Genomic DNA, 23,172 nt, shown 5'->3' on the forward strand with positions numbered 1-23,172 from the left:
TGCTACGCTCTTCGTAAATATTGGCTACCCAGTCAGCATTTGAAAACATAAAATTAAACGTTTTGAAATCGAATCTTCTTGTGTAATGCAAAATTTTATAATTTTATGATAATATTACTCTAGAATAAAAACTGAGACAATATATCTAAAGCAAAAAAATTATAGACAGAAGTAATTATTTTTAATATGAAATTTAAGTTTTCCCCCAAACAAACAATTCTTCAAACATTGGTTGGGTAAGTGGATGTCTGTATTTGATTGTATTTCGACGTGTTCATTAATGTCTAGATATCAAGAGTGTGCTCTCATACGCAAGTCTTCGTGTATGTATGCGTGTTTATTATGCACACAAAGCTTTATTCATATATGTATGTATATATAGCAACTTTAGTGACCCAAACGAAGCAAACAAAATTAAATCGTTAGGTCGAATCTGTAGCATACACCGCACGAGATGCTTTTATCATACACAGTAATACAGTTTATAGGGCTGAATCAAAGCAAATAAAGAGTAGGCAATAATATACAGATCTACAAAAGTGTTGAAGCGACGAATAGTAACAACAATCAGTATAAGTAGAGCTTAAGTAAATACTAACACTGCATTACTTTTGTATATCTATATTAATTTCTAAATGTAAGCACATACATACATATATTGGAAAAGTACGTACAAATGAACATACATATAAAAATGTATTTGCATGAGTGCATATGAATTATTGTGATCATTAGTTCAACGCCGGTATATCATACGAAAATATTCTCTTAAAAATGTTTAATGCGTGTCCTATCATAGCTTAAAATATATAACATCTTCAGTGTTTTATAAAATATGTTGGGTCGAGTCCATAAAAATAAGATTCGGCAAAACTCTGGCAAAATTTAAACAATTTGGCTGAAATAAATTTACAGTCAAACTTCACTATAGTGAATTCGTTCGCGACCTGAAAATCACTTAACTATATAAAAAGTATGCTTTTTTGCAAATTTATTTAAAATAATCAGTAAGTTTGGTTGGAATTACACTCTTCCATTTTTCATTTGCAAATAAACATTCCAATTCATTTCGAGAGTATTTTTGAAAACATTAATCGGTACGTTACGCCTCATTTGCACAAAGGTTTTGATTAAATTAATAAATGATGAAACGTGTCCTAATGCAAGCAATACCTCATCCGTATCTAAAAATTCTTCTTTAACGGCCAGTATAAAAATTTATAATTTTATGATTTTACGATGCTCATATTATGGGTTGTGAATACCCCAATTGTTTTCTACATTTTTTGCTTAACCATAACCAAGTAAAGCTGGAACTCTGCGACTTTCTAGAACATCGCTGAGGATATTTTCATCGGACTGACTGTCCCAGGTCTTCGCACCTACATACATATGTATATAGAAATTAATGTCCATGATCATAACCGAATTTTCCTCATACAATTGATTTTATAAAACCATTTCTTAGTATTTAATAAATTGCTAAGATGAACTCTAAGTTGAAACGTTTTATTTGTCTTGACTTTTTAACTTTGTTAATAATCAAAATTTTTGAAAGTGATTACTACTCAAAAAGCTGAAAAATCTTTTTTAATTTTGAGAAAAAACATATCAGGCTTAAATATTCAGCTATATACATAGATATTATAAATATATTCTATATAGATATTCATTATAAAGAGACAAAAATACGCCGAAAGTGAATCAAAAAGCTGTGTCTTTGAAATTAATTCGGTATAATGCAAGCTTCATTAGTATATGGATGTTTACAAGAAGAAAGTTCGACTGTGTTCATGTATGTACATATATATTCTACTACCCTTTACTTCACCAGATAATTATTCGCTATACATATCAATGCTAGGCTAAGGCAAACACAATGGTTACGATAACCGAGTCAAGTAAGAAAAGATAAAACACCGCTGGCACACCCAATATTATACTACATAAATACATACATACATATGTATGTGTGTATAATGTAAGTGTTAATAAATCAATGAGCTTTTTTCAGTTTCGGCTTTTATATTGAAATTTGTGGTATTAAACCAAGGCATGGGATAGAGAGGGGATAATGAGACAGTACGAAGTATACTAAATGTTTTCGCACACAAAATATACAGCTGGCAGTGTTGGGCGGCAGTGAAATAAAATAAATGACTGTGCGAACACGTTCAACAAACACCACTCACTGTGTAAGTGAGTGGGTTAAAAGCACGACTTTGTTTCTTTTGGTGTGTGTAAAAATTCAACAGAAGAAGAGAATCAAAAACAAAATATTCGAATGCTAGAGTGCCAACGCCAAAATTCGTATTTTTGTTAGATTTCAAATGTGCTATATGTATCTACATATACCCATACATACATAAATACGTTTGTTTCTCAGAGTTCGTCTTGACTTTAGAATGTTTAATAACGCGATTGCGTGGATATATTTGTATGTAAATATTGTGTGTATGTAGATCGGTTATGTATACACATGTTCGTTATTAGGTACCGGCCTTTTCTTTCTACTTCTGTGGATAAGTTTGTATACATATATGTACATACATATGCCCATTGTACATAAGAGAAGAAGATTTTGAGCAATCATTTATCATATAAAATCCAACGGCATGGTATTAAGTTTTTTGAGTTTGTTCCCAGTTAGTCCGTTTATGACCTTGATATTTTCCGACATTATCAAAAAAATTGGGAAACCTCTCATAGCCTAGAATGTATGGAATGTAAGTATGTATGTTAGAGCGCAAGTTGAAAGCTCTACAGGTGTATAGCCAAAAACATAGCTAGTTGTCCGAAATATAAGGTCGTTTAACATTAAAAGGCGGAGTACTCATGTATAAATGATTCCCTTACTTTATTGATTGCCACTTTGTTTCTTTGTTGTTATACAGAACACATAGACATTGCGGCACTTCGATACCAAAACTGTTATATACAATATGTACTATATTTTTATGTGTTTTTGCTATCATTATTAATTATTGTTCGACCAATCAATAGCAACACACATTAGTATGTACATACAAACACACATATGTACATATGTATATATTTGTAGCTGTTATCAAATGCCAATTGCCCGGTTGTGACTGTAGCTTCAACTCCAATTTTTGTAATATTAACTGTTTCCAATCTCCAACTTAACTTATTACGAATTCCTCTCCTTTTTAAATGTTTGATCATTCCATGAGATATCAGCAAGAAAAGATTTGCAGGATAAAAGTACATTAACAAATGATATAACTTGCTAGTTTTTCAGTGTTCGTATAACTGCTCTCTAAGAGATTGCTGGTTTGCCTATGCGTCTGTAAATAATAACCCACACATTTAAATCAAAAATTTTAATATTCTTACATACAATATAGTTGTGTATGCATTCTACTTCAAAACTTAAAAATGAGCCAAACAGCAATAATCGTCGGTCGTTGGTCGTCATGTCAACGAGTGCGGCAGTCGATATGTCGACGGACGTACTGTTAGATGTGCCATTCTAATGGTCAGCCACGAAATCAATTCGAAATCCGTACGTATATATGTATGTATGTACGTATGCATTCATGAGTAATAGGACAAAGTCGGCAAGGGGGGGGGGGGGGGGGCTTGGATTATAAAGAAAATACGACCCAACAAATAATCCAAAAGAATCGTATGTGTGTCAATTTGCTGATCGTTTATTTGATGCCTACCCCGCTGCCAATCGTAATTCTCACCGATGTCTCCCCTACTCTTCTCTACTTCAGCATTTTTGCTACGACTAACACACAATCCACTGCTCTACCTCATTCAAGTACTCATACCTCTCTCCCCCTGCCCAAACTTGTATTTACCTATCGATATGTTGCTGAACAGCATTTTGCCGCGAACTGAGACAAGTGGTCGATAGGTTTACCAACGGTATGCGGGTTACAGGCAGTCTAGTAAATATAAAACAACTAACAAATCGCATGCCTAAGCTTTTGTGAATGTGAAAATTCTATTTTTAGTAAATTCTCTCATCATTGCGTACCTCTGATTCGCCAACGATCTCGTCACCGATATGTGTGGTTGGCCACGACTCACTACTGTTTTCAACCATAAAATCGAACGTGCAGCCGAAGCTGTTCGGTGTATACCACAGTCAAAGCAAAAAGTGAAAAAATAAAATAAAACATAAAAGCGACATTTCATAGGGGATATGAACAATAAGATTGCTATGAAACGGAGAACACAAAATTGCAAAAGCAATTGCTTGCCTCAGAAACATGTGGTATGATAACTGAGGGGATTAAAGAGAGTTGTGTCTAACTTACCGAAGAAGATTGACGAGCCCACGAGTGTTCTAAAAACAACAATAAATTCACTATAGAAACAATAAAGACAAAGTATTAAAAGCACAGAGAAATTTGCAATACATAACTACCCTGGCTGTTTTTTTTGTCAATGTTAGTTCAGTTTTGTTTATTAATTTATGTACTTATCGGTGTTTCGGTATGTGTGTTATTTTATAAACAAATATACATATGTATATGTACAAATGTGTATACATGTATGTATGTCATAAAAAATGAATTCTCCTCTTTCTACATTTTACTTAACTCACTGCTAGATTGATGTATGTATGTATGTACATATTTATTCCTGCTTTAAAATATCATTGAATTATGTAGCATCACAATATCCATATATTTATTGCCATATCAATCCTATCTGCTGTGTATCACATTTAGCTTATATTCGCTCCATTTGAATGAGGTGCTTTGCAGTGAGGTGACCTGGTTGCCTGGTAGCATTATCCAATATACTTATAGTTAAAATCTAAGTTCTACTATCCCGGTCCATAGTGGGTGTCGTAGATTTGCTTTGCGTGACCCTTCTTCCTATTTTGTGGTTATATTTGAATTTTTGATAAATACACCTTACTCCGAGAAAAAACAAATTATGAGCCTTTGATAAAACCAAGCGTTTGATAGAAAACATCGCCACGAATTATGAAGTGGAACCGGCTAATAAAAAAAATTAAGAATAAAAAACCTGGAGAACTCAAGAATATGTAAACACACAATTTGTATACTTTTAATTTGCACATATGTACAGATATGTATATATGTATGTATAAGCATTAATATTTAGAAGCTGAAGAATTAACGTTTCATTGGTATTTGGTAATCCTACACATAATATATTACAAACCTGCTAATTATAAAAATGTCAACATGCCGTACATGTTGACCCTCAAATATACCCATGAATATTTTTGAATTTCCACACCTTTTCAATAACATAAAAATATAATACTTACCCAATGGGAGTTTATTAGAATCCGGAAACAAAGGGGAACATTTTTTTTGTTAATAAACAACCCGGTGCGTATACACAGGAAAAAACCTGTTTTAAAATATAATTGGTGAACAAAATTTGGAAAATGTGGTTATTGAAGGATGTTATAAAATATGCTCATACAATTTAACACTTTCAAAAAATATTTCTTCGTTCAGGCGTGATATTATTTATAAACAACTCATTAAACAATACTTTCTCTTTCTCAATCGTAATGATAAGCTAATCTTTTTCACTTTAACAATAAAAACTCCATTGGTTCAGTTGATGTTTGGAAGGATTTATGCATACATATAAATATGCACATATAGTATGTATGTATATTACAGGAAATTCAGATTGGCCTTACTAGGTCAAAGAATGCTGGCGCCAGTTTTTGCATTAGATAAAGTAATCCCTGAACTGTTTTTGTTGTCTTTTATTGTCAGTGTTCGTTTAATCATGTACGTCTATTATCCTTCTAACCAAGGGTCATGTATACGCTCTTATATGCATATATACGTACGTATATGTAAATATAATGTAACTTGTAATATAAAACTCACTCTACGAATGATTTTCATGTGCATGTGCGCTTCTTCAATGTAAATTCCCTGCAGTTAAATCAACAAGTTATAAAAATTTTGTAACGAATTTCGAACACAGATTGAACTAGTTAGCCAACAGTATTTTCTCCGTACATGCGTCTTTTTTCGAGTTTATGTATGTACATATGTATGTAGATGGCAACTACTAGATTACAGTCAGAAACATACCAAACTCGCACCGGTTCAAAAATCAGACGAAAATTTCAAGATGGATTTTGGAGTAAAACCCTTAGTGTAATAAACACACACATTACAAATTCCTTATATAATACGAATCTATTCAAAGTTCTTCTAACATTTGGATTTCAGACAGGAAAATATAATGGATTATATAAGAAGATTATATTCGCTCGACGAAAGGTTTTAATATAATACCATAAATATAAAATAAATCTTTGGTCACCCAGTAATTTTGACACTATCTTACGAGTCAAGATTTTCTCCAATCTTATATATTCTATAGATTCAAATATAGTCGATATAGTAATAATAAACAAATTCCTGAACAAGTTGTCAACTTTTGGATAATAAAACACAATAAATTACTTTAATGACTTACAATTGAAGTAATATAAAATAAAAATTAAACTCTCGTAAATACATTTTTTCATGCTTGTTTCCTTTTTATGAATATGAGCAAATAACCATACAATTCTTAAATCTATTTTTTTCTAAAACATAATTTTTTTGTATAAATTGAGCTATTTGTGCTCATTAAATAATGTTCAAAACTGAAACGAATAAAAATACAACTGGAATACAGTATGTATCATATTTTAATCGCCTTTCAAGGCTGGCGTCGCTATAACTTACGCAGACATAACCAGATTCAGTCAACCTTTTAAAAAAGGGTATGTAAGCTTATTTTGTTATTCAATGTATAGACAAAAAATTATATAATCAACAAAACACATAATCAATAAAAATAAATGAGCCGAGATTGTTTAATTTCATTGATCATTGATCATTCAAATACTGGTGCTGCGCGTTTTATAAAGAATAAATAAAAAGAATAAATTATGGGAGCACTTTATTTTTTCACATTTAATATTCCCGTTAAGTGTTACCGAGAGTGTGATATTGGTAAACAAAGATTCATAATTACGATTATAATTCCTTATGCGATATCTGCTTGCTAGTTCAACGGACAACTTTGACATACCTTAGCAATCTGTATCTTCGTGTCCTTGGCACTATAAGAAAGATCTGAAAATGAGAAAAATTTAGTAATACTCATTTTCCCCTATAAGAACTTTGATCGGTCAGTTTATATGAGTGCTAAATACTTAATAGATGGATGTGAACATTTCTTCGGAGATTCCATTCATTATATTCTCAAGTGAAAAATATTTGCATAGAAGCACTCGATACCGAGCGTTCAGTTTGTATAGCTGCTATAGTGGTCTGATATCGCAGTTCAAACAAAGTGCAGCTATTTGGGGAGAAATTGAAAAATTTTAGAATGATATCTCAAAAATTGTGGGATTAGTTCGCATATATACAGACGGACAAACATTCAGCCAGGCAGTCTAGTTAGTTGCTACAAACATCGTGGCAAACTTAATTTACTCTGCTTATGGTATAATATACAAATTATTTTTTATTAAAATGGCTGACCAATTACACATTGTGTCTATTATTGATATTTTTATCGATAGCATCGCTCTTTATGTGATACCACATAAGCTTTTAAGAAATGTCAATACATCGTATTATATTACAGAATTTATCTACATAAAATAAAAATTTCTTTTGGTTTAGCAAATGTTTAAAAATAAATATCATAATATTTTAACTACATACCTGTATGTATGTATATATAGGCTATAATTATTGCGATTGATAATTATCCTTATCGCTAAGATCCCATTTATGTATATACTATAATTTATTTGAGTTCCCAAAAAATAATTGAAAAAAGTTCGTACCGCGTAGATGAAATAATACAGTTCTTGAGTTATTTATTACTCAAATAGGTATATTTCAATCGTTCGTAATAAATCAAGTAGTTTCTATTGACAAACAATTTACTCAATTTCCATTTATGTGCATTCATATCAACTAACCTAACTTTTCTTATATTGATGAAAAAACTCTGCGAAAGTCTTTAAGGACTAAGGATGCAAGTTTAACACATACATACATTCCTTTCTTCTGTGTAATATATATGAGTATATGTTTAATAACAGAAGATCATTTAATGATTTAGTAATGCATTTAAATTGATATATTAAAAATATATTCTACACAACAAAACATAGGTTGTACTTCTGTTTTGTTGTTCATACAATATATAATATTATTCGGTTGTTGTGTAAAATTTATATTATATACTTGTGCAATATGTATATTATATTATTAAAAAATAACTCTCTCAGAAAATTCACAAACGCTAAGTTTAGTCGGTATGCCAATACAGTAGATTTACTTGTGAATCGGTAACAAACTTGAGCAATGGGTATCTTTTGCTGCTAGTTTTTTGGGCTTCTACTTGTAGTTGACCTTTTGTTATGTGAAAATATTTTATTCAAGAATACTTTGATTTAATGTCTAAAAAATTATACATAATACTTTAAATATTGCCCTTTTGTTTAGGTCTATATCGTATACATAGCTATTGTTTCAGTTAGGATTATGTGATTCAGTAGTAAAAATCAGTGATATTGTTATACAAGTATAACTTCTCAAATCAATAATATGATAGACATATGTATTGGTATCTGCGAAATTAGATGATATTAGTATCAGTTAATAACACACCAAGTACAATTTTAATCGATACTTGATATCTATAATATCGCAAGTTTATTTTTCATTCTTCACTTTTTATTATAAATTTTTCTGACCAATATTAGTTTCTATAACTTTTAGAGATACCAACTGCAAGAGTATAAAATGTTTGTGTGCACGCACCTTAATCTACTTCACAACTTTAAAAATAAAAAACAATTTACTACTCATAATACGTTCCATTCCATCAACTCATAAACGTTCCATTTTCATAAAGAGAAGAAAAGTAATGGGAGCTAAGCAAATACTCAAAAATAGCCGATGATTAAGCATTTGGTGCCCAGAGTCACTCTTAAGCTGCTACTTGCTGTGTTTGTTGCAGCGCAGTCGTAAAAAATTGTTCGCATATAGAAAGAATAAAAAAATTATAATTAATATTTCAATTATTTTCAACGCCCACACTATACGGGCTGCTAGCTGTGAACACATTATTGCTCACCCAGTGCTATTCACGGCTTACAGCTTTTCTCTTACTTAGAAATCGTAGTTAGTTTTAGCACCATTAGCAATGTAACTAAACACATAGTTACATATATAAATAGCAATAACAAAATTGGTACCCCTATAAGCTTCTATAAATTACTAATGTGTGGAGATTCAGCATTTAAATTATTCGCGATGCGCAAGCGCCGCTTTATAATCACCGATGATTAATATATTGATTTTGCTATATATTTTTTCTTTACATTTTTAAACAAGCATTTGTACATATGTTTTTACGAATATATACAAGTATATATAGATGTATATATGGCCAAAAGCTTACTGATTACTAATTTTATACATACAAATATGTACACATCAAAAACGTAAATTTATAATATGTATGTTTAACTTGTTTTTATTCACATATATTCACATATTTGTTTAAAAATATTACATAAAAATGCACTGTACAAGATTCCTTCCTCACTGTTGTAAAATACGTATATCGCCGTTTGCCTATTTATTAAGTTTTTAAATTGTGGCATAGTACAATACTAAATATCATGACGCGCCGACTCGGTTGTGTTAGTGATTTGAACTTACTTACTTATGTATTTATTGTCAATCCATGAATGGTTTAGACCATGGCGTATACGTAATTCCTACTTATCGAACATTTCTACATATGCATGGTTATTAATTGGCGACTTAAGTTCTGTCATTTGATTCCGGTATTTTTGTGGGGGGATGTCATATCAATTATCTATGCATCCATGTTAAAGAGTGGTGCAAAAGTACACAGAAAGGATAATCTCCAAAATTGATTGAACATGCAAACAGAAATACAAGATATAGTGAATATTTAAGATTTACGATTTACGATACTTGTAAATACCATTTACACACAAGAATTGGATACGGTCGCGTATGCTAAAATCAGAAAAATTATTTATTCATTAGCATACACTGATAAAAGCTTAAGAAAGTAAATTGTACTCAGTTGCAACCATTGCTATTATTTTGAATTTTGCTATTTCGATATTAATGTGAAGCGACATCTATTAGTGAAACTTTAAATAACTAAGCATAAATAACATAAAATGTTAAAGAATTTTCACCACTGAATAGAGAAGACGCAAATATTAAAACGTTCTCATTTTCAAATACAATTTCGAAAAAATACACCATGCAATGAGGTAAACGGGGAAAGGGGCTAAAAATATACTTAAATAGGCAAAATATTTGATGTTGCAATAAGGAACCACAACAGCATGTAGTATATATGTATGTACATACAATATATCATTTATAAAAAATTAAACATTCGTGCAATCGATAAAAAAGCGCAGATGCACCATCATTAATCAATAATATTGCAGAAAACGTTTGCCATATTTTCTAAATACGGTTAAACTTCCATAACTTTTAAATTGACACGTTAAAATAAATCTGGTACAGCATTTGCGCCTTTTCTATTTTTTAGCATTCCCTGAGATTAGAACCTATTATATTTAATTTTGTTACTTTATATTAGGAGACATCTATTGGTGGAACTTTTAAATAACAAAATTCATAAAATTAATTATATTCCATTCGCAGCAATTTTAAAGTAAAATTACAGTTAAATAAACATGCCTCCGTGACTACCCACCCACTTACTAATAACACACCATTGACATTGTGAACGTAAACAAATTTGGTTACTTCAAACATTTAAGAAGTATTCTGAAAACGGCAGGAAATGAAATAACTTCGAATTAATTTTGAGATTACAGTAAGTGTTTTTGCGTTTGCAGTGATATATTGAATATCCATAATAAAATACATATGTATAATTTATATTAACAAAAATAAGTTTCTGAAACACAAATTTATTCAATAAAACAAGTTAATATATATGTATATTACAAGTATGTGTGTAATAGTCCGATTTTAATTCTCCAAAATTCCTCCCCAAATGGAAATTCGGTGTATTATAATGTATACGTCAAAAAGACAGCCTTAGCAACATTGAGCGCAGCTGTTATTGAAATAGAAAGTTGAAAACAATTCTCACTAAACAGTGAACCGTGAAAATAACAGCTGACTGCATTCCGTGACCATGATTAAGTACATTAAGGCTAAAAGCTATGTTAATTTTTCTCTAGCAATGTTACTAAAATTTCTATTGAAGTAATGCACATGCGCATTAACAATTTGTCTTCTGTCATTTACATACATTTATGTATCAGAACTCTAAACGAAATAATAGTAAGGAAGAATTTACGGCACCGTGCTCATTGTATGATGTCATCAAAACAAACTGCAAACATACATACATATGTAAATAAAACTGAAATATTTAAATTCACGTGTATTTGTATGCATGTAACGATATTCGGCATAAAATCCTCAGACATAAAATATTACAAAAAGTGTAGAAATATAGCCAAGCTTGGGCATACATATCTACATGTAAATCGTCACTATTAACTCGTCATAATATTTAATGCATTGAAGCCACTTACCTTACCCTAGGCACTAGCATAATTTCTTTTAATTTATACAAGTTTAAACATGTGTATGTATATACTAAACTTATCGTATCGAGGACGAATACACTTAAACTATCCATATTTCATTTGAATCGCTGGTGCAATTTGTAATTTAGCGGTTGGTGCATTCCTTTGCTCTAGTAGCAGTTGTTGGGGAGCTTATTTTGTGTTCGCACAAATAGTTACCATCGTAACCTTAAACGTATATAACAAAAAATATAATGTCAAAGAAATAAAATTATATTGAATGATTGAAGTCGCGTGAGGAGAAGGCAGTATTGCAGCGGCGAGGTAATGACGTCCACTAAATTGGTGTATGGTACTATAGAAAAAAAATGTGTGATCCAAAGGTGAACAATTGCTTTATTTTCCAAATGCAAATATTCGCCTATTCTTCTTTGTCTATATTAATTTTTATAACACCAATATAAAATGCATTTATCATGGGCTGCAGGATTTATGCAACCCATTCGTGCATATGTATGTATACAAACGTCATTCTAACGTATACGTTATAAATTTTAAATGGAAATAACATTTTTGCGGAAAGGTCAATTTGAGTAAGTTAAGTGTGTATAGGAAAACATATGTATGTACATATTTAATTAGTCTTACTTGTTCTATATTGAAAAGTTCCATTTTTAATACTATTTACATATGTTGTGTAGGATGAAGTATTTTTTTTTTCCTTTCGCATCGTATTAAGGACTCTTATACCGTTTATGAATGGGAATTTGAACAGGATTAATTTTCAACCCTACTCTACCTCTCTGCCTTCTATTCTATTATTACCCATTCTGTGTTGTTTTCAATATCCTCTGATTTTTCTTTTAAAAGTGAGTTAGTTATAAGTATGTGTTGTCTTCGTTGCCTGACGTTGCTACAATTATCTGTCAAAAGTTGACGAAAAATTACCGATAGTTCGATAAATGTTGGAGGAGCATAAAACGAAGCAATTCGTATCCGCTCGGGTGTCCTAATGACCGAGTATTGTGACCGTAAACGGGTTGGTGCTGGCAAACGGGTGGGGTCATTGAGTGGCCGCCAAAGGCAGACTTTATGATGTGTTTGTAGTTTGTTGTAAAGCGAAAAGACCGTGGCACATGGTGTGTGAGGTATTGCGTGCGACATGCAACTTATGTATGTGTATATATCCCAGGCGCCAATATATCTTTTCGTTAAATAATCACACGAACTTACAAACATTTTTTTTTGTTTTTGCAACAAACTTAACGAAGCATAGACTTCCAAGGTATTCATTTCAAACACAAGACGACAGTTTCAACGAACCATAGAGGCGAACGGATTTTCGGGTAAAAGGCAACGCTTGCAATACTTACTAACTGTTCACTTCCCTAAGTCAATACATAGAAAATATACTATAAGGATTTTTTCAAGCTAGCTAAAATGTAATTTAAACGGTTTATTTATAATATTTTCTTGAAAATCGGTTGGTTTTTATGAAAGCGCAATATGTTAACACTAAGCATCAGTTTTTTTTAGTGTTTAATATTGTGAATTTGAAAAAAGGAAATTGTTAAATAATATAGTGTATATGTATATTCATAGAAATGTTCTTGATATCAAAGATAACTTGAAAATAGTATAAAATTATACAATTTAAAGAAATGATAGAAAAAAACGCCTTCGATTTTTCTATCCGGGGTTGTGTATCTGGTAAAATGGTATGAGTATAGGTGGAGTGTGAAAAGGAAGGCAGAAGCTTAAACGAAGGAAAAGCAACACCAGTTCCATAGCCGCACGAGTAAAAGGCGAGCAAAGCACACGGATATGGCATTAAACGCCACCCAGAATAGCAATACTTTAGATGTACAATATATATATGTCCATGCCCCCTATTGAATACGTATATATACACATATCATCTACATACATATATGAGTGAATATAAGTATGAGTTTTCACGAAGCACCTATATCAGAAGACCGAATACATCGCCAAGAGTGAAACGTTTATTCAAATTATTATATATTTTTATTAGCCAGTACGACGAAGTTTTTTGAGTGTAAAACGAAAATTACACTTAATTGTGGGTTACTTTCGTACAAGTTGAAAAATATTGCGTTTCACGACATTTATAACGTAAATACTTTTTTTTTGCTAAAGTGGAACCAGGTAGAGTTAATAAAAAAAGTGACAGAAATTAGAAAAAAGTGCTACTAAATTTTTTTCTTTCATCGCTAGAAGAATACAGTGTTCAGGCTTTTGCTGATTCATTACTTCGTCATACTATGCTGTTGCTGTTTTTTCTCGTCCTACAAATGGTGTCATATCTGTTGTCTTTCTGTCGTTTCTGTTGCCGATGGCACTGCTGTTGCTACCGCTGAGGCGGATGGTTGTTTCGAAGTTGCCGCAATAAGTTTTACCCAGTTAATGTAATCTTTGCAATATTAAATAAAGTCGTAAATTTAGTTGTTAACTAAAAATTCGCATAAAATAATACTACGTGTTTTATATTGAGCAAAAACGAATGGCTAATAAAACATATAAAGTGATATAATTGTTAGTGACGTGAATTCTAATTTCCAGAAATATAAGTTTAAACAGTAATCCTATAAATAATATATAAATTTCTAGGTTGAACCGAAATCAATAGTTTCTTCTAATATTTTCCGGATTATTTCATTCTACAACACGTTGCCTCTATTACTGGGCGTATGCGTGACTTATGTATAAAAATCGATATTAGGGATTTTCATTGAATAATTCTATTTTCGTGATTATCAATGTAAACCCTTCGGCACTAGATGACGAAGCAATCTATGCATATGTACATACATACATATATACAAATGTATACATATATAAATATTAAATATCGTACTTTATTAGCACTTTCTTTGAGTTTACTCAGAATTTCGTCTTTTTAATGTCCTTGTAGTTTTAATTCACATAAGTACATATGTATGTTTATGTACATACATTTTGAATACTTATTGCGGTATTTTATGTACGTGTTCACACTCATACAATTAACCTACATATAGATATTTCAGATTATGTAATAAAGGTGCTTTATAAATTCAAATGGATTAAAAGTTGTAATCCCAATCGATGTATCCCAAAACAACAGTTATATTTTGTTATTGATTTCTTCAAGTTTATAACGAGAATGATATGTTTAAATAACAGTTTCTTAGCCCCTCTAAATGTGAAAAAGTATTTTAAGATGAAAATTATGTTTTAAATTTTATTGAAACTTTTTTAACTTTTTTTTTAAATGGTAGACCAAATAGGTATTTTTTGTGTATTGTAAAGGAAAAAACAAAATCGAAAACAGAATTGCCGTTGAATATTATTTCCTAATTTGGTTAGTGTGATGCTAAGATTTTAAGTGACACAGTGTAAATAAACTAAATTAATATGCGTACATATTTGCATACTAATAAAATATATATAATATAATACAATACTTTGGTGTGCGTAGGAGATCCTGCTTCCGTAGATGATAAAAGTGATTACGATATTTATTTTTGCTATATACCTGCGTAATATATGTATGTATTAATATCAGCTTATATTCAAAAACAAAGTAAGAAATTTAAAAAGTCCTCAAAAAGCGCATATCTCTCCTTATAAGGGATATAAATCTCAATATTTATAATGTGAAAATGCAAAACAAGTTGTATATACATATAATATATGTGTATGTATATATGCGTATATTTGTGTATATATGTATATTCATAAGTAAAATAACAAGAATAAAAATGAAATGTTCTAATAAAAATGAATAGCGTGAATCTATTAAGAAACATATATTTAACGAAAAGTAATAAGTGATGTTGATGAATATTCTTTGAAAGTGATTTAAAGAGATATATTTCATGTCAAAAAGAGTTAACGTTCGTAACAACAGTAGCAACAGCAGCAACAATTATAATATATCGAATTATAAAAATAAAAATTAACAGACGCTTGGTCTTGCTTCTTGATACCATTCCTCATAATTTAATCATAATATTACTTCTACCATCCTTACGTTGTTACAATTTATGTCTGTAAATCAACGCACTTAAAAACCAGTAGAAAATAAATAAAAATGAAACCAATAATTTATTTCGACAATTTACTTATGTGTGATGCCAAGTGTGAGCTGCTGTAAAAAATACGGAGCCATTTAGTTCTAAAATAGTTCACAACATTTACAAAAGGACTTAATACTCTCTCCCGCGCTCCTGAACAATCTCAGGTCAACCTTAAATACATAGGTTATTAGCAACTTATAACCACAGCAAGGATCATTGTAATCAAAAGCAATTAATTTTGCTGGGATCAAAGGTATGTGTGACTTACCATATTAACAATATTTCATTAATTAATTTTCAAACAAAAGTATGTATTGGTAAAATGCCGTAGATTTTAAGAGGTCGAGCTCATTTTCAACGTTTTTACCATTGATTGCAAAGCAGATAACTAAGATCGTAGTAATTTGTTTACAGCTATTGAAACATACATACATACAAACAAATACATGCATCAATGTAAATTGGAACATAACATCCAATTCTTTCCCTCTCTCTCTCTCTCTCTCTCTCTCTCTCTCTCTCTTCTACTTCGCATAACAGGCATTTGTAAATGAGAATTCAGAGAGAATGGTTCCGAATGAGTTTCGTTAAGTTTCCAAATGTCATTGACTACGTACAAATAAATATATGATGATTTGATAAAAACAAAAAGGATAACAAGTACTTATGCAAGTTCGCAATGCTCTTGGCGCAATTTTGATTTTAAGTAGTATTGTTTTTTTTATATAGTAACAAAATATATAATACTTTAGAGGCTCTTTGACGCAGATAATTCTGAATATTCAATATCTTTAGTAGTTTACTACATAATATTTCCCATATGCAAATAAATAGTTCGATCTTCTTTGATACCTATGCATTTCCTTGTCGTCAACATACATATGTATTTGACAACTTATCTGTAAATTTCGAATTTCCTTAAAGGAACTAAAATTTTTTATTGCAGATTTATAAAAGCGGAGGGCGCTTATCGAAAATGGCGCCTCGGATATAGCTGTAATCCAAAGCTAACCCGCGACATCCATGTGCCTCATGTAAGAATTTTTAATCCATTCATTTTTAATATATTCATTTACTGTTATTGTGTAATTACTCGAAAAAAATAACTTTGACAGGCCTTGGAAATCTGAGGCTCTCACTGCTGGCCGTATAGACAATGACAGAAGATTCCGACTCGATATCTGAGGAAGAACGTAGCTTGTTCCGTCCCTTCACCCGCGAATCGTTGATTCAAATTGAAAAACGCATAGCCGCTGAATATGAAAAACAAAAGGAGTTTGAAAGAAAAAGAGCCGAGGGCGAGGTGGTAAATACTTTAATTCGACTTTGTGTTATAAAATTAGCTAACTTTTCAATATGTTTAAACCTAATGTTTTGCTTATTATTAAATCAACATCTTACGTATATTTGAACATACACCTTTTATATCAAAGTATTATTTACATTTTTAAAGTTATTATATACTCTTTACAAATAAGTAATACATAGTATACATGGTTATTCATCGTTATTCAAAATGGTTTCGGTAATAATCAGACTTCTCCAAATGATAATGTGTAACCATTAGTACTTCATTGCCGATTATAACAATTTATAACGGTTTACTTCTTTTTACAATTGTACTGTACAGTTACAGTACCTAGAACGTTAACTGGTATAGTGTATGCGATTTTTCTCTTAATAATCGCAATGTGTCCAAAGTAACTAAAATATTTCAAATTGATTTGTTAAACCTATTCCTCAAATAAAAGATTTCATTAAAAAATTATATACAGTTAAATTCACCATAACAATTTATAACGGTTTACTTCTTTTTACAATTTTACTGCACAGTTACAGTACCTAGAACATAAACTGGTATAGTCTATGCGATTTTTCTCTTAATAATCGCAATGTGTCCAAATTAACTAAAATATTTCAAATTGATTTGTTAAACCTATTCCTCAAATAAAGGATTTCATTAAAAAATTATATAAAGTTAAATTCACCATAACCGGACTCACAACGTCGCAACATTTTTGCTCGATGTTAAACACAGGTACTAGAAATTGTACACAACACACGTGTCCGGTTATAAAGACGGTCCGTTATGTGAATTTCGCTGTATACATGCATAAATACATATAACAATTGAGGGGATACTAAGAACTTTTTATCTATGTAATAAAAATGTATATAAACATATACATACATATGCATACCATTATGTGAAAACCACATTTTGAAGTCTCTCGTATATCAGTATCACATAATAGAACGGCAGCGATAGAAATTTGGTTTATTAAATGTCCTTCATTTTCTATTTTATTATTTAAAAACCTCGCACTTTTTGAATTGTCGTAAATTTCAAATGCTTGCATTGAATTTAAAACTGTTTTGAACTAATGGAAAGAGCTTCTACTTGTAACTGTATTATAAAATAGTTATTTGCGTGTTCTATAAAATATTTTTGTTTGAAAATACGTAATAATCCTAATATTATACTCGTATATGTAGATAACGTAATTTACTGTTTTGAAAACATCAACCTCTGTGTCATATCTTAATAATTTAGGGTGTTAATTTTTCTACAAATAAATTAAGCATCTTAGTCTCTTCACATGCCCCATCATATTTGTATAGCAAGTATCTATTAATGCTAAAAATTACAAAATTCGATGGAAATTTCTTTACTAACATAACTGTGTACAATATATGATTATACATTACATATATTCGCTATACATATTATTTTACTTAAACTCATAATTTGTGTTGGAATCCAATGTAAACGTTATTTTTACTATAAAATTCTATTATTTTATATAATGTAATATGAATTTAACTATTTGCCGATGTACTATATATACATACATATATACATATTATACATGTTTCAGTTATTGGTTTTAAATATTATTTTGTTTCACATACTTTTTTATTTAAGTTAATGGGTTACATTTTAAATATATTTTATAGTGAAGAATATATTTTAGCAAATTAAGCTACAAACAAAATTTTAAACTCCATATGTATTTATATAGTCAATAATTGTGGCGATAAAATAATAACCCATATTAGAAATATGGTGTCAGTCACTTCGTCATAAATTATTAATTTACGAGCAAAGTGACATGTATATTAAGAATTCTTAATAAGTTTAAAAAACATTAATTTTAAAGGTTGCTGGCGAAAGTTATACATAATTTTGATTCTTATTTCTCTCTTTTTCTCTATCTTTTTCTTCCTAATATTATAACCAAACAAAACAACTTTCCCTTTTTCTATTTTCTCTTTTTCGGGGTTTCATATTACCTTTAATTGAAATTTTAATTAATGTTTATGATGTTGTACCAAATAATACAATATCACTCCTGAATAAATCATCATCGTACCGCTTATCATTCATCGGTTATCGTTTAAACAAAATCTCAATACTAAATTCATACCGTTACATTTCAAATTTCATTAAAATTATTCGATAAAATCTTCATTCAGCCGCAATATGGTCGCAAGAAAAAACAAAAAGAAGTAAGAGTTTTCAGAAATAGTAAATCAATTGTTTTATTCAAGCAGCTGTTTGCCTACTTTATTTTATTCCTACAAACATGTATGCACTTCTAATTCCTACTCAAATAAGCTTTTACTTTTTATTGCCGATTTAGGTATAACTGTATATATATAAAAGTCCAAACAATACAGTTAGGGTTTTAATCTGATAGTTATTTTAACTTACTCTTAGGTCCGAGTTTTTTTAAATAAATTCGAATCAATAAGTCCTAACCATGCACACTTCAATCCATTTTGTATTCAGTCCATAAATCTATGCAATTGTACATATGACAACTACGGACAATTACTTATTTGGTCTATGTACATACTAATTTTTTAAATGTTTCATTTATTCAAGTAGTTAACTCTTCATTCTTCTCAAGGAATACACTTTCTTGAACTGAAAACTTAAGTTTATATACACACATATATACTAACGAATGCATGCGTCATGATCATTTTTTCTTTTCTATATGTTATGTCGAATAGTTGTAACTATACTTAAATTTATCATTTCAAAAATGTTAGCAAAATTTTACGTGTATAAAAGTGTCTATTTTAATCAATCATCCGTAGTAATAATCTGCCGAATTATATATATTTTGTTAAGATACTAGGAATGTTAAATCAAAGCCTATATTATTTGTTTAAGATGTATACGTATCTACAAATAAGTGACTGTCGTTCCTAAATAAAAGCGGCAGCTGCCCATACCTAAATAAGGTTGGCGGTAACGCTGAGTGTTGAACGCGATGCTCATCGCTTTTTTGGGTACGCCAGTGAATCATATGTTTAATCGCTTAATTTGGGAATTTACAAACTAAGCCTCTTATATTTTACAAAATGACGGTATATCATTTTCATTTCACGTCATGACATTTTTATGCATATGTGCGTATTTACATTTATACTGACACTCGAATCACAACAAAAATATGTAAGTAGTACAATTTGAGCAAATACGTGTTCACCTAACAACCTATACTTGCATAAGAAGAATATAGATTTACATATATACATATGTGAGTAAGAGTAAATACCATCCAATTCGCAGGAGTAGTTTAATATGTTACATGAAAATTAATTAGTAAACCTCAGGTTGTTCTACCTTGATATTAGGAAGTACTTTTCTTTTGACCATACTACGCAGATGTCTGATGATTTAGATTTAGGGTGCAACAATTTCCAGCGCTTTTTGCTGAAAATGCATACATACATACATATGAATGTATTTGTATTATATAAATGTATAACGGCGTACAATACACATTCATACAGCTGGGTAATGTTGCATTAAATAAAGTGTTATAACATCGCAAATTTCATTCTTTCCGAAAAAGGTACAAATTTAAAAATTCCTAAGATAATAACGTTTATGAGCAACAGGTAACTTTCAAGTATCACGTTTTCTATAATAGTTTTTATTTGTAGTAAACATAATTTCTATTGCAGTTTTCCACACTTATTATTATCCACATTATTATTTTTTCATTGCAATAAAATATTTTCATACTTAAAAATTAACTATTTGTGCTAAAACCATCATACAAAATATAAGATTTAGTTTTGTTTAACTAAACTAGCTGTTGATATAAATACATACATAAGTACATTCTTATTTGAAAATAAATAATGAAGTATAGGAGTTTTCTATATAAGCAGTGGCTGGGGTAAAACTACCTATAAATGTGTTTTATGTAGAATAAAACTTTAACATGTGTAATACACTAAACACTGAAATAGCGCACCTATCAATCTTGTCATAAGAAGAATTACTTGAGATTTATTTATATACATATGTTACAAAGGATACCAGCAATAAAAATTGTATAGTATAGTGTTAAGGAAATGTATTTAGATTAAGTATTACATAGTATAATGGAAGGATAAGGTCCGACTATTCATGACCGCATGTCTGTTTAAATCAAAAATTAACCAATGGTTATAACATCGCTTGTTTTTGGAGACAATGTTATATTTCACTCACACTAACTTAATCTAAGCAATATTTAGTGGACAATACATATGTGTCACCTCCTTAACATCGCCACTTCTAAGCGACAATATTTTCGCCTATCTCTTCTATGTCAGTTAAATGAYATGTTTTATATAAAACTACTGATTTGCGTCTAGTGTGTTAACTTTAAAGCGAAGGGGATAAGTAATGTACATTTTTGGTTATTTGGTGTGTTCACAAAACCCGATTATATACCCTTAATAACGTTAATAACGTTAATATCGGTTTTGTATTTTTTATATTATTTTTTTCAGAATTTATGTGAAAATATATAGGGCTACAAAACTTTTGTTTCCACCAATTTTAGCCCTTCCTTTATAATCTTGACAGTGGACTGTTTCTCGGTATTTTTTTAAAAGTGTGTAGTTTTAAAAACATTATTTGAGATTCGCTTATCAATAATTTATTTTGTACGTGTATGTATGTACAGCAGACAGTAGCTTTTATTGTCATTGTATAAGTATATTATATAAATGTGCTACATTTGCAAATTTGTGTTTATGCCGTATCTACACCACTCTTTTGCTTTAGCTTCTCAATTGAAACAGCTATGTATTATTAAATATAAATGAGTTTCAGTTATTGTTTTATTCGATATTTAATAGCATTTTACTATTCTTATTACCTAAATTCGTGATTCGGACAAAAAGATCACAGACAATAAGTTCAAAACCGAATACAAAAAATAATATTAGGAATCAAAATTGCTTAAATCTACCAAAATTAATATGCTGCCTTAACAAAACCYACCACATAGTTTTATATTTAATTACATACTTTGACCTAATTTTCATTAAATATGATACACTTTTGTATTTTTGAGACTCATGTCTTTATATAGTAGCAGAGTTTGCCATCAGTCTCACATTCTAGATGTGTATAAGAGACAGATATGATACACTTTTGTATTTTTGAGACTCATGTCTTTATATAGTAGCAGAGTTTGCCATCAGTCTCACATTCGCAATTTTTTACTAATCTCTCATTTTCAACGTATTTTCTGTCCTACCAAATATTCTTACAACTACATCTAATGGAATATTGAAATCGAAAATCACAGATCCGATATGATGACGAGGATGAGGATGAAGGTCCACAACCGGATCCTACACTTGAACAGGGCGTGCCAATACCTGTTCGATTGCAGGGCAGCTTCCCTCCGRAAYTGGCCTCCACTCCTCTCGAGGATATTGATCCTTTTTATAACAATGTACTGGTATGTAATTTATGTAAYTAGGTTTGGTCCTGAAATATTTAATGCCTTCTTTCTTTTTGCAGACCTTTGTAGTTGTAAGTAAGGGAAAAGATATTTTTCGCTTTTCTGCATCCAAAGCAATGTGGTTGCTGGACCCGTTCAATCCCATACGTCGCGTAGCTATTTATATTTTAGTGCATCCGTTGTTTTCGTTATTTATWATTACAACTATTCTGGTTAACTGCATTCTGATGATCATGCCTACAACGCCAACAGTCGAATCCACTGAGTAAGTATAACCTTCCAGTAATTTATATATCCCCWTGTTACCTTTTCGGCTAAAAAGGAGAGTAAGTGCATAAATGCTTACATATTTTTTCTATGTAAACATATACACTCAAATATGTATTGATATAGGATTTCTGTGATAGTAGTACTTGTTTACTACTCTTTAATTTAAACTTTACCAAAACTACACTTATGCTCATGTATATTRTAAAGAATTTATTGTATACATGAGTAATATACAAGGAAATTTGGAACATAACTATATGTATGTATAGATACTCAAATTTAATCTTAGCCACAATCAAATTAATTTATACTTGCCATTTATTTGATTTAGCATAGTACTTATTAATCATTATCTATTAGAATAAAATGGTGAATGTAGCAAATTGTACGCGTTAATGTTTGTGATGTAAATATACCCTATTATATTATA

At 30.3% G+C, this 23,172-nt stretch overlaps 1 protein-coding gene across 1 annotated transcript; it reads left to right on the forward strand.

Moving 5' to 3' along the window:
* Positions 1–15,423: 15,423 nt before the first annotated feature.
* Positions 15,424–22,737, forward strand: LOC108975632 (sodium channel protein para; the record flags this gene model as incomplete). Its single annotated transcript, XM_018944255.1, has 6 exons — positions 15,424–15,958; positions 16,652–16,739; positions 16,821–17,011; positions 19,183–19,215; positions 22,314–22,469; positions 22,532–22,737. Coding segments are annotated over exons 3-6 (545 nt in total), but the record flags the coding sequence as incomplete, so codon positions are not given.
* Between the last annotated feature and the right edge of the window lie 435 nt (positions 22,738–23,172).

Source organism: Bactrocera latifrons, unplaced genomic scaffold, assembly GCF_001853355.1.
Source record: "Bactrocera latifrons isolate USDA-ARS-PBARC rearing strain unplaced genomic scaffold, ASM185335v1 scaffold_68, whole genome shotgun sequence".
NCBI classification, from domain to species: domain Eukaryota; kingdom Metazoa; phylum Arthropoda; class Insecta; order Diptera; family Tephritidae; genus Bactrocera; species Bactrocera latifrons.